The sequence below is a fragment of the Lynx rufus genome, unplaced genomic scaffold (genome assembly GCF_022079265.1).
Source record: "Lynx rufus isolate CCGP_SWC_20201006 ecotype Redwood Valley unplaced genomic scaffold, mLynRuf1.p SCAF_9, whole genome shotgun sequence".
Taxonomy (NCBI): domain Eukaryota; kingdom Metazoa; phylum Chordata; class Mammalia; order Carnivora; family Felidae; genus Lynx; species Lynx rufus.
In genome coordinates, this window is record NW_025814897.1 from 18,926,898 (window position 1) to 18,944,061 (window position 17,164).

At 49.1% G+C, this 17,164-nt stretch overlaps 1 protein-coding gene across 1 annotated transcript in view; it reads left to right on the forward strand.

Moving 5' to 3' along the window:
• Positions 1–17,164, forward strand: part of SORL1 (sortilin related receptor 1) — a 172,066-nt gene that overhangs the window by 109,134 nt on the left and 45,768 nt on the right. The window contains exons 22-26 of the mRNA XM_047070249.1: positions 497–670; positions 2,645–2,758; positions 6,758–6,880; positions 10,323–10,442; positions 16,246–16,371. Of these exons, the coding sequence (XP_046926205.1) occupies positions 497–670; positions 2,645–2,758; positions 6,758–6,880; positions 10,323–10,442; positions 16,246–16,371 (657 nt within the window). The remainder of the gene's footprint in view (positions 1–496; positions 671–2,644; positions 2,759–6,757; positions 6,881–10,322; positions 10,443–16,245; positions 16,372–17,164) is intronic.

A 17,164-nucleotide genomic window follows, 5' to 3' on the forward strand; every position in this document is an offset into this window, starting at 1 on the left:
AAGAGAGGAAACAGAGGTGAGCCTTGTGGGGACAGGTACAGGAAATGGTAAAGACACCACTTCTGTCTCTCTCTCTCTCCTTCTCCCTTTGGGACCCTGGTGTGACCCTTCCCCTCCCCTCTGGAAGTCTGCCGTATTCTCCCGTCTGCCTCTCTGGAGTCTGTTTCTGCACAGCCTTGACCTGCACGGGGTTTGGTTTGTCCTGCCTCACCTTTGACACCCACGCCGTGTGACTTCTCTCCCGGCTCGGGCTCCCCAGTTGCTCTGTTGTTTTTCCATCACCCCAAGTCCAAATTCCCAGGAGGAACAGCGGACGCCCGGCCCTGAGCAGGGGTTGTCGGCGAGGTTCGAGCCCCCGCACTCGGCCCTTCCCCTTTCTCTCTTTCTGCGCTCCGCGCCATCGTGTGTCTGTACGACGAGCAGGCTGTGTTGATGTCAGTATCCCGTTCGGTGGTTTTTTTAACCCGGATGTGGCCGCCGCTTGCCTTCTCTCCAGGAAGCAACGCCTGTGTGTCCAGGCCGTGCAGCCTGCTCTGCCTGCCCAGGGCCAACAACAGTAAGAGCTGCCGGTGTCCGGAGGGCGTGTCCAGCACTGTCCTCCCGTCCGGGGACCTGATGTGCGACTGCCCGCAGGGCTATCAGCGGGAGAACAGCACCTGCATCAAAGAAGGTGCGTCCCTTCTTCTTTTCTACCCTCCTTCCTCCTTCCCTCTCCCCTCCCCTCCCCTTCCCAGTGCGGTGTGTTCCCCACGTTGCTGGGTTATTGAAATTGCCGCGGGTAAGGATCAAATCCGCTAGATACATACAGACATCCCGGCTCAGGGGCTGAGGCCTGTGGCACTTCAGTCCTCAGTGGGAGTCCCCTCTTTGTCTCCTTCTGCCTCTTTTTTATTTATTTATTTATTTATTTATTTTCACTTATTTTGAGATAGAGAAAGAGAGAGCGAGTAGGGGAGGGGCAGAGGGAGAGAGGAGAGAGTAAGAATCCTAAGCAGGCTCCGCACTGTCAGTGCAGAGCCCGACGTGGGGCTCAAGCCCACGAACCGTGAGATCATGACCTGAACTGAAGTCAGACGCTTCACCGACTGAGCCATCCAGACGCCCCTCGTTCTGCCTCTTCCTTTCCTCATCCACCCCTCCACATCCGGGTTCTCAACTTCTCCTGCTTCCTGGCAGTTGGACCAAACCTGACTTGGAGAAAGGACTGGTCGGACCCCTTCACAGCTCACCTGGGCTCAGCAGCAGCTCTTTCCCACACCCTGCCCGCCACCCCCCCCCCCCCCAACACTAGCCCAGAAACATCCAGAGTGTTCAGAATGACGTCGCAGAGGGTCTTGAGGCTTTACCTCACGCCGTGACCAACTGGCTCTAACAACCCCATCCATTCTTTCTTTGAATGTGAATACGTAGATTCTAAAACTTTTCCTCTGAAAACCTGTCTTCGTCTTGCTTTCCTGTCTAATTTGTGCCCTTTTCACCTCCGCAGTGCGGCCCTGTATATTACTGTCAGTGAGGGGACCCTCTGGAAGGGGGCCCTGCCAGGAAGCGTCCGAATCCCTGCTATTTTCATTCCCAAGGTTATGTTTGCTTTGTAATCACGGCCTCCCTCCTCATAGCAGCCTCTTAGTCCTGGGCGGGGGAACACACGAAGCGGCCCTGGGGTCCCTCTTCCATAAGAAATACAAATGGAGGGGTGCTTGTGTGGCTCAGTCGGTTAAGCGTCCGACTCCTGGTTTCGGCTCAGGTTATGATCTCACGGTTTGTGAGTTCGAGCCCCGCATTAGGCTCTGTGCTCATAGTATGGAGCCTGCTTGGGATTCTCTCACTCCCTTTCTCTCTCTGACCCTACCTTCCTTGCTCCCTCTCTCTAAAAATAAATAAATACACTTAAAAAAAAAAAAAGAAATATAAATGGAAAAAAGATGATCCTGCCCTTCTTAGACCCGGGAGATTCTCTTTTAGGCTCTGGACATCCTCTTATATCTGTTTTAGAAAGAAACAAAGTTAACGCTAAGTTAACCAAGAGGAGAGGGAAAGGCTTTTCTATATTTTCCATTAGAATGCCTTTGGTTACCCAAACAAGAGGCCAGTCATCACGTGTTCTAGACTCAGTTTACCAAACAACGCATTTTTCTTTCTCCTGTGTGTCATGGGTAGAAAAAAAACCTCAGAGTATTGTGTATCCTTTGGTACCTACTTGACTGAAAAATTGAAGATCTATGAATATATATAATAGTATGTACAGAATACAGATGGCTATAACTATATTGACTGTGTATGTTTTCATACTGTGTAGACATGGTCCCTTAAGCAGTTCCTTGGATGATTAATATTTTATAACGTTGATGGGCTGGTATCTACCCATTGGACCCAACCTGCACCATCACTGTCCTTTTTCATTATTGTAACCACCCCCGGCACCTCTCTAGCTCCCTCTTACCCCTTAATTGTAATTGAAAGAGGAAATAAGGAGGCCTCTATCATAATGCAGGTGAGCTTGGCACCCCCCCTCTCTCCCTCTTGGCCATTTTAAGGCCTGTTATTTGAGGAAGAGAAGCGGGAACTCAAAAGAGAAGAGTCTTGCGGTCCAGCAGTAAGAATAATATTGGTTTCGTTTCCTCTTCTACCTGCCGCCGGCGGCCAGAGAACACCTGTCTCCGTAACCAGTACCGCTGCAGCAACGGGAACTGTATCAACAGCATTTGGTGGTGCGACTTTGACAACGACTGTGGCGACATGAGCGATGAGAGAAACTGCCGTGAGTCTCTTAGCTTGGCGGGACGTCTGGGATGTTACACGTTTGTGGTTACTCGCGAGGCCGGTCAGCTCCTCCCAGGTGGGGACCTGCCACCCCAGATGGCCCCTCATGATCAGCGATGCCCGTTTAGGCTGATGGGGCTTGGAGAACAGAGAAGAACATGTCTCCACCGCCACTTAGATATAGGTTATTGTTTAACACCCAACCCCCACAGGTGAGGGAACTGCTCACTACAAGGGGTTGACCAAGAAGCATCGCGTGGCTGAAACTGAGCTGCCTGGGGCGTCGGGCGGCCTGGGCTGTAACTGTGGCCCTACTACTGTGATAAAGCTGTTGACCAGGTGACATTCCTTGATCGGTAAATTCAACCTTTTCAGAGATTGGAAACAGGTTTTACTTTGTATGCCACTCCAATCGGCGGATATCAGCTGCCTGCCAGGCTCTAGAGTGATCGTCCTAATTGACTGATGATGCCTGGTTTGGTTTGAAATGCGGGGCTGTTGGGGCGCCTGGGTGGCTCAGTCGGTTAAGCGTCCGACTTCGGCTCAGGTCACGATCTCACAGTCCGTGAGTTCGAGCCCCGCGTCGGGCTCTGGGCTGATGGCTCAGAGCCTGGAGCCTGCTTCCAATTCTGTGTCTCCCTCTCTCTCTGCCCTTCCCCCGTTCATGCTCTTTCTCTCTCTGTCTCAAAAATAAATAAACGTTAAAAAAAAAAAAATGAGGGGCGCCTGGGTGGCTCAGTCGGTTGAGCATCCGACTTCAGCCAGGTCACGATCTCGCGGTCCGTGAGTTCGAGCCCCGCGTCGGGCTCTGGGCTGATGGCTCAGAGCCTGGAGCCTGCTTCCGATTCTGTGTCTCCCTCTCTCTCTGCCCCTTCCCCGTTCATGCTCTGTCTCTCTCTGTCTCAAAAATAAATAAACGTTAAAAAAAAAAAAAAATGAAATGCGGGGCTGTTGATAGGTGTGCATGGAAACATCCACTCCAAAGAGTGTATACTTTCTAAGGGTAACAACTAAAATATAGGATTGTGTTTAGCAAGGTTTAAAGACAAACACATAACTACGTATCATGGGTAATTGATTTACTTCCAGTTTTTAATTTTTAGTAGCTTCGACATTACCTTGTAAGGAGGTGCTTTGCCTTCTGACAGTGAGTAATACGTTCAGACATTCAGTCAGCAAGTATTTGTTGAGGACTCCTTTGTTCTAGGCTCTGTGCTTGGCTCTGTGCTTGGCCTCAGGTGATCAGGTGGACAGGTGGATCAAGAGTTTACAGTCTGTAGGGGAGTTGGAAAAATAGGCAGTTACAGAGGAGCCTATGAGTGCTGTGATGGGGACGCGCCATATGCATCCAGGAAGAGCACACAAGTCAAACTTGGGTAGGTATTTATGGAGAGCCCTGAAGAAGGGTGGGTAGAGGTGAACCAAGCAGAGGTGGAGGGAATATCGTGGTAGGCAAGAGAACCGCAGGTATGAAAACCCAGAGGTCAGAGTGCGCGGTGTGGGGCATCGGTGACAGGAATGGAGAGTTGGCCTAGGGATGGTCCCCAGAGCAGCAAGGGCCTGTGAGCTTAATTCAGAGGAGCAGTTGGGAACCGTTGAAATGACATGATGAGATTTTTGTCTTTGGAAAGATAAGGACTAGGAAGAATGCACTGGAGCGGAAGCAGACCAGGAGCAGGCAAGCCAGAAAGTAATCCGCAGGCTTCTCTTTCAAATATTTCCCCATGGGAAATCCAAAAGCTCCTTGACCATTTTGTGCTGTAAGAACAGGTCGATGGGTGCCTCCTGGCTCCATATACTCTTCTGGCCTCTGGTGGATGTATTTAGCCAGCCACCTAAGGGGCCTGTGCCAGGTTCCCAGGCTGTTCCATCCAGAAAGTAACTTCAGGAGCAGTCAATTCACTGATAAAACTACGTATTGCCCTTCCTGGCTCACAGGAGGTTTTTACTAAACCTCTTCTTAATGATTTTTTCCTTGGTTTCAGTGGTTGCCATTCACACCCAGGGAGAAGAGCTTACTGAACAGCAGATTTGGGAAAACATTAGGCTATCTGTGTGTTTCTTCTTTTCTTTTCTACCAGAGTCTCAGGAAGGTGTGGTGTTTGTGGGGGAAGAGCCAAAGCTCCTTAAAAACCGTCCACATGAACAACAGGGGAGCCTACCTTGGAGAGGACTCTATTACACAATGGGGAGGGAGAGGAGATGCTTCTTAGAATTGGCACGTTGGGTGAAGATTGCCAAGATATGATTAGGCTTGGTGGAAGCAGAGAGATTTAAACTAGATGACCTTGTGTCCAGTGATGGGGATTCTACCCTGGGTTTTGGTGTCTACTCGACGGATAAGCCGGGATCTTGTGTCGGTTCAGCGTTAGGAGGGAAGCGCCTCCCTCCATGTTCAGGATTTGACGCTCTCCCGCCCAGCCCGTGAGCTCTGCACGGGCCTCACGGGCTTCCAGAGAGTTCACACTCGTCCTCTGAGTCAAGTTGGCAGCTGGCTCTGAACCCGCCCTGCTTTGGTGTCACCGTCAGCTGGGATTGACCTTCCCGGGACCATGGGACTTACTTGCTGCTCTGTTCTTTCTCCATTCACTCCACTTGGCCCAAGTCCCGACCAGTCAGATGTGGCGGAGGGGAGGGGTGACAGGGCACCCAAGAGAGTGGTGCTTGTCTGTGCCTGCTCAAGCGGCTCCCTTATCAAGGAGGAGGAGAGCCGCGCTTATCCTGATGGTGGAGGCGCCCCGGCCGAGGGCAGGGCTGCAGGAAAGGGGCAGGCTGTGGCTGGGCAGTCCTGTCTGGGAAGTTAAATGCAACATCCCGTCAGCTGCCAGGGGGCGTGGCAGGGAGGCATCCTGTCAGTTCATCTCCCTCCTGCGCACACACACTCCTGCGCTGGGTAGCTGTCAGGCGCTCTGGGTTTTGACATGAATCCCCTTCAGCCTTGTCATTTTTGCATTCATCCTCTGCCTCCCACCATGAGCTCAATTACAGAGAAGAAATGGAGCCTCAAATAAGAGCTGCTGGGGATGTGTCACGGCAGCGCTGGCTTTTCGTTTCACGGCACAGCCCCACCCTCCGCCCCAGGATTCTCTTCTGTCACATCCTACCTTGTGTGTCAGCTGCTTCCGAGAGCAGCCTTTCCTGGAGGGTCTTTGGCTGGGGTCAGGGGGTTGTGCTCCCCTTCAAATAAGTTCTGTTCCAAAGAGGGAGAGGAATCTGTACCCGTTCGGATGCAGTCGGGCAGAGGAAGGACAAGGAAGAGACGTGACATCTGGTGGGAGCCTCTTCTATTTTACAGCCTATCTAATGGGCTCTGGTCCCAAACCTGTTTCCTTATTTATTTTCACAAGCCTGTCACAGGGTAGGTATTGTACGGTTTCCACATTACAATGGAGAACACAGAGGCACAGGACGGTTAGGTTACATAAGTGAGTGGTAGATAACAGAACCGAGAGATCCGTATCTAGTCTTTCTGTCATCACAGCACTTGGCCCCATCACCTTATCCTCTTCCTGCTGTGCAGGAAACGGGCTCAAGGAGGTCAAAGTTAATTGCTTGAGGCAGAGGCGGAGCCAGGATTTGAAGCCTGACAACGGGGACCGCGTGCCCGCTGCAGAATCCTTGCCCAACACTCGCTGTGTCATCGAGACGAGGAGGTGCCAGCTTCTTGTGCAACATCGGGCTTCTTAATGGTAGTTTTTCTAGATGAAGGTGTTTCTGCCGCTTACTTAGGAAGACCCCTCCGTGTCGGAGCGGATCGTAGGAGGTAGTCCAGCCCGTCAGTCTCTCTCCCAGCTGGATGGTGCTTTCCCACTTTCCCAGCCCGGTTCCCCTCTGGAAGCTGTCTACCGAAAGACACGCTCTGATCTCCCTTGGTTGTAAATTTCAGGTTCTCATGTTTGTTTGTTTTTTCCCCCTTGGTTGGCTTTCCAGGGAAATGTTTGTGTTTGGCAGGGGGAATGAATTGTTCCTAACGAGTATGTTGTGTCTCCTGTCTTAGCTACTACCGTTTGTGATCTGGATACCCAGTTCCGTTGCCAGGAGTCCGGGACCTGCATCCCCCTCTCCTACAAATGTGACCTCGAGGATGACTGTGGAGACAATAGCGATGAAAGTCATTGTGGTAAGGAGACACGACGTCCAGGAGCCCCGTTCCTGAGCAGGGTGGCTCTCTTTGCTCACTGGGCTGTTGTGGGTTACAGATGCAGAATTTATTTTCCTTTCTTTTCCTTTCTTTTCTTTTCTTTTTCTTTCTTTTCTTTTCTTTTCTTTTCTTTTCTTTTCTTTTCTTTTCTTTTCCTTTCCTTTCCTTTCCTTTCCTTTCCTTTCCTTTCCTTTCCTTTCCTTTCTTTTCCTTTCCTTTCTTTTCTTTTTCTTTCTTTTCTTTTCTTTTCCTTTCTTTCCTTTTCTTTTCCTTTTCTTTAAATTTTTTTAAAGAAGTTTATTTATTTATTTTGAAAAATAGAGAGTGTGTGTGCAAACAGGGTAGGGACAGAGAGAGAGGAAGATGCAGAATCCCAAGCAGGCTCTGTGCCACGAACGCAGAGCCCCGCACGGGGCTCGAACTCACAGACCATGAGATCATGACCTGAGCTGAGATCAAGAGTTGGACGCTTAACCAATTGTGCCCCCCAGGCGCCCTGATGCAGGATTTCTGAAAGCGTCTCTGGGTTTATGATATCCCAGCTGCATGACCACCATGGTAGGAATGATTCATTCAAAAAATAACAGCCGCTGCTTGTACCTTGCAGAGGCTCTGTAAGCATGAATATGATAGTGAGGAAGATTTCTAAATGAATTTAGGCGGTTCGTAACAGCTGTATGCGGAACAGACTTGGCCCACACATCTGGGCGGCTGTGAGATTAGCCTCCCGAACACACAGATCAATACCTTTGTCAACGTTTTTTAAAACCAATCTAGGGGCGCCTGGGTGGCGCAGTCGGTTAAGCGTCCGACTTCAGCCAGGTCACGATCTCGCGGTCCGTGAGTTCGAGCCCCGCGTCGGGCTCTGGGCTGATGGCTCGGAGCCTGGAGCCTGTTTCCGATTCTGTGTCTCCCTCTCTCTCTGCCCCTCCCCCGTTCATGCTCTGTCTCTCTCTGTCCCAAAAAAATAAATAAACGTTGAAAAAAAAAATTTAAAAAAAAAAAAAAAAAAAAAAAAAATAAAAAATAAAACCAATCTAACTCAGTAAACTCTGTTAGAAGCCCAGCAGATGGTACGAACGTTGTTTGAACATCTGTTTCCCGAATGGAGATTTTTACATTTAGAAAAATTAGCGTGTTGGAATTGCAAGGCGTGATAAGGAGTTCTCTAGTTCAAGTCCTTTCAGTTTCCAATTAAGTGACCGAAGGGACATATTTCAGGTGACACTATTACTTTGTGTCAGCGTAGGAACCCGGAGCCTTGTTTCCCACCCCACCCCCGCTGCTGCCCGGCACCGGCCCTGCCCGGTTCACGAGGCCTGTCTTGGTGAATGCCTCTGGTACCCAACTCAGCGTCGCTGACTGTGCAAGGAGGAGACATTACACAGTGCACACAGTGTACCAGATTGGAGGGATCCTGGCCATGAAAGGGAAGTGAGAACGGAGGCCAGACGCTGACCCCAGACATCGTGATGAGTTGGTGTGGCCGTGCCAGTTCTCTCTGCCCACCCACGGGGCGGGTCCGGTCAGGCTGTGCCTGTGCTTACAGATGGGGCCTGCTATTCTCACCAGCAGGCAGTTTGACCCCAGGGACTGAAATGAGGAGAGCAGGGGAAATGCTCCTAGCCTGGCTCTCCGAGGAATTTTGTGGGATCACGTCATTTTCCCTCATCTCTGTAGACATAGGAAGTTCTGGAAAGCAGTCTTCGGGATCTAGTGCTGTTCTCCCTGCATTTCTCCCATCTCCTCCTCTGCACCCTCAGAGGGGTGAAGGGCACAGCTTGGTAGGAAGGAGACCCCAGTGGTGTCACTCACTGGGCACACGTTTGACCATCCGATGGCCGGATTCTCCCTTCATGAGCCCGTTCATGCTAGTGTCTCCTGAGTCCATCCTGGGGTGTCAGTCCCTGACATCCTCAGAGCCAGGTCCTCTTCAATATCTGAATCCCCAAGGGGCGCCTGGGTGGCTCAGTCGGTTGAGCGCCGACTTCAGCTCAGGTCACGATCTCGCGGTCCATGAGTTCGAGCCCCGCATCGGGCCCCTGTGCTGACAGCTCAGAGCCCGGAGCCTGTTTCAGATTCTGTGTCTCCCTCTCTCTGACCCTCCCCCGTTCATGCTCTGTCTCTCTCTGTCTCAAAAATAAATAAACGTTAAAAAAATAAATAAATAAAAAAATAAATAAATATCTGAATCCCCAACTTCACCTTCAACTTGTCTCCTGAATGAGGGCAACTCAGACTTGGCTACCTGTTTTCATAGAATCTTTTTTTTTTTTAATGTTTATTTACTTTTGAGACACACACACACACACACACACACACACACACACACACACACACACACAGAGTGTGAGCCGGGGAGGGACAGAGGGAGGGAGACACAGAATCTGAAGCAGATTCTAGGCTCTGAGCCATCACCACAGAGCCCAACGCGGGGCTCAAACTCATGAACCATGAGATCATGACCTGAGCCGAAGTCGGATGCTCAACTCACCGAGCCACCCAGGTGCCCCACGTAGAATTTTTAAAACTCCATTTCAGGGGCGCCTGGGAGGCTCAGTCAGTTGAGCGTCTGACTCTTGGTTTCGATTCAGGTCATGATCTCAACAGTTGGTGGGTTCGAGCTCCGTGTCGGGCTCCACGCTGACAGCTCAGAGCCTGCTTGGGATTCTGTCTCTCCCTCTCTCTCTCTGCCCCTCCCCCACTCGCTCTCACTGTCTCTCTCAATTAAAAAAACTTAAAAAAAAAATTTTTTTTTTAATTCCATTTGAAAGTTCTGTTTTAAAGGATAGTCCCAGGGCCTGTAAATGGTGTTGCCAGGGAAGCCTGCTTGCAAGTCTTGGCCAGGCTGCACGGGCTCATTTGCCTCAGGACCCCACCTTTCTAGAGACAGCCGGCCGGCCAACATCCCTGGAGCTCTGCCCACAGAAGCTCCCCAGTTTCCTGTGTTTCGGGAGCTCGGCACTGACCTCACGTTCCCCTATCTGAGCATCGCATCCTAATCAGCCCCCTTGGAGTTCTCACTACCCCCTTTCTGAAACCACAGGCTGATACTAGAAGGCTTCTGTTTCTTGAGAATTCTGCTTTTTGGACAACTAGAGCATCGCCCCCAACCTTCCCATCGCAGCAGTCATAGACAGTGGTAATATTTGCAGAGTGCGCCGAGAATAACCCTGTTCTTTCCTGGAGGCAACCAGCAGCAGGAGTATCTCGGGGCACCCGTACCCCATTTGCAGCACACTAGCTGGAATCAATCCTCAGCGGCCTTGCAAATCCCTGGTGCAAGCCCGTGCTATGTCTGGATAACTGGGGATAATGCGGATAACGCGTGCCCTGCTAACCCTTAGGGGCTCTGGCGCCAGAATGGAATCATGAGCGAGGCTTTGTCCCCACGGCTGTGTGTCTGTGGTCTCTCCTGCAGAAATGCACCAGTGCCGGAGTGACGAATACAACTGCAGTTCGGGCATGTGCATCCGCTCCTCCTGGGTGTGTGACGGGGACAATGACTGCAGAGACTGGTCTGATGAAGCCAACTGCACCGGTCAGTACTTCCTGCTCTCCCTGAACGGCACTTGTCTGTATGTGCGCTGGTTAGCCTCGCAGCCCTACGTGATCCTAGACTCTAGGCTCTGAGAACTGGACTGTAGACATCAGCCAATTGGCTGCTTCTCAGAGAGCTGGTCTGTGATGAGCTTGTGCCGATGGGTAAACCAACATCCTGCTTTCTTCATGGAGAAGGTCTTGCTGTGAAAAAAGGATTGACTAAACGGGTATCCTGATACAGTCGGTTCACATTCTGGCTCAAGCTTATTTCTTCTTGACCGTTAATACACAGTTGACAGACTTGGTCCCTTGTCTGGGGACCCTACATGGGGTAGCACTGGACTAGCTCGTGGTTTTGATTTTTTATTTTTTAATGTTTATTTATTTTTGAGAGAGAGAGCGAGAGAGAGAGAGACAGAGCATGAATGGGGGAGGGGCAGAGAGAGAGGGAGAGAGAAACACAGAATCTGAAGCAGGCTCCAGGCTCTGAGCTGGCAGCACAGAGCCTGACGTGGGGCTCGAACCCATGAACTGTGAGATCACGACCTGAGTGGAAGTCAGACGCTTAACCAACTGAGCCGCCCAGGCGCTCCTAGCTCAGGTTTTTGAATGGGGAGCATCAGAGAATTCCCCAACAGTGAAAGCCTAAAGTGTACTGTGCACCCGTTTGGGGCAAGATTTTATGAAAAATAAAGTTGGAAAGAGCATGAGGATATGAGAGAAAGGCTGGGCGGTGTGATGTGGAGGGAATGTTTGAATTCTTCTGTTGAGTGATGGGTTCACTCATGTTCATTATACTACTTTTTATGAATGAATGAGTGAATGAATGAATGAATGAATGAATGGGGCCCATTTACATTATGGTGGAGTGGAGGAGAACAAAGAATTGGGAACGCTGTGGAGGGGGAAAACAAAGACTGATCCCACTGCCTGATGAGTAAATTTTCTCTGCAACTTCTTGAAATTCACTCAGTTCTACGTTTAAATCTCTCCAATGATGGGGCTAGGGTGGTTTCACATACCCATTTCGTCGTGGGGAGGGCAGATCTGCTTCTTGGCTTTGGTTTTCAATTCACTGTTAACTGCATTAACTTGTCATTCATGCGGTGTGGATCATGGCTCTTGTGGCGGGACTTCCAAGGCCCGTCTTAATCTCCCTCGCCCCCCACGTGCCCCACCGGTTTCTACACTGCCCAGCATCTGGGAGCTCGAAGCATGCCTACGAGTGTGTAAAAGCAAATAAAAAGAAGGTTACGTGATCAGATCCCAAATGTAAATAGAGACAACTTGTGTCCTGATGCTTTAGTTTAGATTTGGTTCCTGTAGGGCAGAAATGACCTTTGACCCCTTTGTGTTCTCCCACTGCCCAGCCCCTGGGAAGAATGCCTGTTCAGGAAACTTTTGTCAATTTGGTAATTTACACAACTGCTTTTCTGTAGTCATCTTAGTTTCGAGGTGACCTCCTGCGGCCTTAAAGAGTACATGGCCCTCCCCAAATGCCCTATCGTCCCACAGGATGATCTGTGATGTTACCAAATTCTGTCCCCTTGCAAACTTACCCTGAACTTGCCCTTTGTCCTTTCTGGTGTGATCTGTCAGTGTCTGAACCTCTGTTCTGGGGGCACTGCAGGAAAACGCTTCTCTCCAAACATGAGCATGGCCCATAGAAGGAGGAAAAACCAAGGTCCGTGAAGGAATTGCCGTCAGCCCAGGAACCACGAGTGCTGTCTGGAAGCTGTGGGTTTGGGTGGATGATTGGGTAATAAATTAGAGGGGTGCACTTGGGCATTGCAGTTTGTAAATTGCAAAATGATTGAACATCTTGTTAGCACAACCGCGTTAGTCAATTTTGTGTTTCAGCAGCATGTGCTGATCTTCCGGGATGAATTATCAACCCGTTTCTATGGGTGGGCTCACCGTAGACTCCTGATTTTCCTCTCTGATTTTTTTCTGGCAGGGCTGTCTGGGGAAAATGTAGAGTGTTTGCACCTCACCTGCTCCCCTGTCCCCATGGCTGTTCTTCCAAAGCTATTTAAAGATGATTCTCCTTCCCTGTCATCTCCGAATCGATGGCGGTCAGCTGTGAGCTCATTAGGATGTATGGCGTGTCACTTCATTTCCTGACCTAACAAATTAAGTCATCTGCAAAGCCAGGGAAAATAGATCGGGGTCGACTGACTTCCTGTCGGCCTCAGCTTGCGTGCAAGGTCTCTGCTCCTCTCCCCCCCTGCTTTTTCCTTTCATGGGATTGAATTTCCTTTATTCCCTTCTCCCCACCTCCCTGAATGGAATTTTGAACTTAAACTTGATTTCTGTTGTATTAGCGGTTACGCTTAGACGTCTCGTGTGTCTTTCTAGTAACATCCGCCTCTCCTCAGAATGCCTGGATTCCAGTCGCTGCACATGGTCCCAAGACTAACAGACTCAGTAAATACTTAGTATTTTAGTTTCTCATTTTTAAAATCCTAATATTAGCCATTGCTATTATATTTTAGTAACCATTTATCACTGCTTCTTGTATCTGATGCCTCCCTTCCAAGTACATCCTTCTCCATTTCTTGCAGCAGGAGTCCGTGAGTGGTAAACTCTTTTAAGTTTTGTTTATATAAACGTGTCTTTATTTTGCTGCTCTCAAATCCTGAATTCAGATGGATCTGGGTTTCTGGGTTTGTGGTAATTTTCCGCAAGTATCTTGACGAAATCATTCTGTTTCCTTCTGGCCTCTTCTGTGTTGATTTGATTTCTCCTGTCGGGTGATGTGTTCAAACAACAATCAGACATTCTTTCCTCTCGAGTTATCTGTAGGTTCTTGTTGATTCGCTTGTCTTGTGGCTGGTGTGCAGCTTCCCCCATCTAGGTGTGGAATTATTTTTATTTGTCCTGCTCTTGAGACTTGTTTTCCTTCTCGGGTCTGAGGATCTGTTTTTCATCGATTCTGGGGAACTACAGCCATGATCTTTTCAGCTCTATTTGCTACTTTCTCTGCTTTGGTCTTCAGCAGTTACTGTCAACCATTTTGTTGGACTGTGCCCTTCTGTTGTTCATGGTTCCTGTTTTTGTATCCCCTGTCTCTTTATGACTCTTTATGACTATCTGTAGTCTCGGTTACTTCCTCAGACTTCTCTTCCAGTTCAACAGTTCTCTTTTCAGCTAAATCTAATGGGCTGTTACACAAATCCACTGAGCTATTATTATTTCCATGACTATATATACATTTTTTTAAGCTTATTTTTGAGAGAGAGAGAGAGAGAACAGGGGAGGGGCAGAGAGAGAGGATCCAAAGTGGGCTCTGTGCTGACGGTAAAGAGCCCAATGTGGGGCTCAAACTCACGATCCGTGAGATCATGACCTGAGCCGAAGTTGGACACTTCACTGACTGAGCCACCCCTGGGCACCCCGTGACTATATTTTTTATATCTAGAATTTCTGTCTCTTTTCTTTATGCTTTACATTATTACTTTTATTTCATTAATCATTGAAGTTATATTGATATTCTCATTTGTGTTCCCTCGTTCTCTTCCTAATAGTCCAGTGCTGTGTGTTGAATGTGGCAGTGCTTTCCTACCGCATTAATTCATTCATCCCTTCTGCCCCCCACTTGTATTTGGTTAATAATTTCCATCGGGTATTCCAGAGGGTCCTGCTGAGTCATAGAAGATCTGTCCAAGTCAGAGAGTAAGGTGTGGGATAATGGCCTCTATTAGAAACCAGGATGCTCTAATTTCATGGTCATTTACCCCATTAGCCCATCCATTCTTATAGTCACAGTGAATCCTGCCGTGTGAAGGATTCCTATTTTTCTTCCCCAGTTCTTTAGTCTGTATTAAAGTCCATCTCTTCTATCCCTGTGATTAAAAAAAAAAAAAGTATTAATTGAACATGTATTCTTTACTAGACACTTATTGTCAGAGAGCTAATAAGTTACTCAGGAGGTGGGAAAATTCAGAAAAAGAGAATGTGTTAAGCATTGCATTCATACCTGGCCACTTAAAATGAAATTGTGCAAACTGATGAGTCTTTCTGAGCGCAGCTCCTGTGATAGATTTTGGAGATCTCAGACATGCCTCCCAGAATGGTCATTTGGAAACTCCATTAGCACTCTGAAATTGCTTTCAATTAAAAGTGAAATGCATAAGCTGAATAATAACAAGTAGATCAGTATGGTAATGAGCTTAGGCAACAGCATATTTTATGAAAGTGAGCAAGGCTTTGCTGAGGAATATTTTCAAGGGCTGTCAGACTTGGAAAACCAACAGATCAAGAAGTATTCCAGGCAATGGCTGTTTACTGGGGCAAAAAATCATGTGCCCTGTTACTCCTCTTACCAGATAAGTATATTTAAAAAAAAGATGTTTAATGGATTCCTTGTACCAAAGGTTGTAAAATATTGAAACTTCCTGTACACCTGTTTGCATGCTACGCATATATGCTTGGTCTTCAGAGAGAGAGGAAGACAGCAGATAATGGACCACCACTTGTGTTAAAGTGGCTTGAAAGATCAGGTTCTTTGTATTTCCGACTGCTGCAAAAAATAGCCTCAAATTCAGTAGAAATTCTCGAGGGCGTTGGAAGCCAATTTTCCCAACCCTTGAGTAGCAGTTGCCAACCATCTTGATTGAATAAATAACTACAGTATGCACTCAGTAACCCACTTTTGTTTGTTTTGCCTCCTGGGTTGCACAGACATCCTGTCCACACAGTTCAGCTAACAGAGGGCTCATCTATCTCGGTGGTATTATTTTATGTCAGTTGTCAAAAAGGCCAGGCTTGGCTTTCATTCGGCCATGAACAGACACAAGTGGCTTTCTGTTTCAGTGGAGGAAGGGCAACTCTCATGGAGAAGGTGGTTAGTCGTGTTGGTTGGGTTCAAGGCACCCAGTCTGCGTCTGAACCAGCCTTTGATCAGGGCTTCGAGAAGTTGCTAAAGGACTTCCAGGTGGCCTCAGCCTACGTATGCAGCTAGGGCTGTTCGGTTATAACAATAGCTCTGTTCTACTTGCCTCTTTTGAAATGATTGTCGGGGACACCACGTATTTATTGTTGGCTGGTGGATGTCACTCCTGACTGTCGAGAAAGTTAGACGAGTCTGGGAGGTCCTGGGACCTTTTCTTTGTGAGCCTGGATAAATCTTCTGTGCCCTTTGGAGCTGAGGTTTTCCCCATCTGAAATTGGGTAGTTGGTTTAGAATTATAAAATGACAGCCTGTCAGAGCCGACCAGGGTCCTTATGTGTCAGCATCGATGATGAGACTGAGGCCCCCGCACGGTGGCTGGACCGGGTCTAGGGCCAGTCTCCTGAGCACCCGCCGCCCCTCCTTGTCCCACAGAATCTGCAAGAGTGGGTGGGTTTATGGGAGAAGATGAAGTGGCAAGACGGAGCAGGGGCAGCACAGGCTGTGGGCTGGGATAGCCCTGGAGCCATTACTTAATCGTCTTTGTGAACGTGGGCGAGTTTCTTCATTTCTCTGAGGCTGTTTCTCACCTGTGGACGGGGAATAATCCTTACATCGTAGGTGGTTGTGAAAAGCAAATGATTTTTTTGGTTGTTGTTTTTAACGTGTACATCTGCACTTGTATAACATTTCCAGACCCACAGAGCCAAGTGATTGCTTCATCAGGAGGCTGCCCCCCACCTTCAGGGCGGCCCCAGGTGCCTAGCTCCTGGCCAGGGAGGAGCTCGGGTGCTCCCCACGCGTACCTTTTGACCCAGTGCGGTGTCTCTTTAGTCAGCCCCTGGGTGGTTGGTGGGGGAGCGGCAATGAGGGCGACATTCACGCACTCTCTCTCCCCTTTTGCCGGCAGCCATCTACCACACCTGCGAAGCCTCCAACTTCCAGTGTCACAACGGGCACTGTATCCCCCAGCGGTGGGCGTGTGATGGCGACATGGATTGCCAGGACGGTTCTGATGAGGATCCCGTGAAGTGCGGTAAATGCAAACGCTCCAGCCTTCCCCTGGAGCTTCCCCGGTGTCTGCTGGTCGGGAAAAGAGGCCACAGATGGGCCGGGGAGTTCTGCTCCACTGTTCCTCTCTGCCCACTCTGACAACCAAAGAAGCCCGCCCAGGTTCCGTATGGCATCGCGCAGGACGTGTAAAGGGGTGTGTGATACGGTCTTCATTGTCAGGCAAGCCGTTTGGCCTCATTGCTTTTCCATCGCAACTTTGAAGCAAAGCAGTGGAAACCAATGAACGCACCCAGAGTGCTAACTGCAGTCACCAAGGACGGAAATTGCCAGGGTTCTGCCAGAACTTAGCCAACGGTTTCTCTATAAATAGCGTACTTTATGACTGAGAGTTCTCTGTTATGGTCCTTTGGTAAAATGGACCCTTCCCCGAAGGTAGAACATTTTCAGCATAAGTGATTTAGAAGAGAATTCCGAGGTCATCAGTTACCTTCACAAAATAGCTATGACACGAACACAGTGTATGAAATCCTCTTTTATACCAAATATCTTTAAGGTTCCCTCTCCTTATCCTTTTCTCTATAGTGTCTGTCAGAAACCAATCCCCCGTGTTTCTCCTCTGCTCTCAATATTCTGCTCACAGAATACTTCAACATTTCTTGGCCACCAAATGTGTGTTTTCCACACTAAGCAATTCTTCAGTACCAGCCAGGTGTCCCACAGTTAATTCATTCCTTACTTTGTCTTCCTTGGGATAGTGTGAGACCTTACAGGGGAAGGGTTTGGTCCCCAACGCCGCCCCCCCGACTTCAGATGCC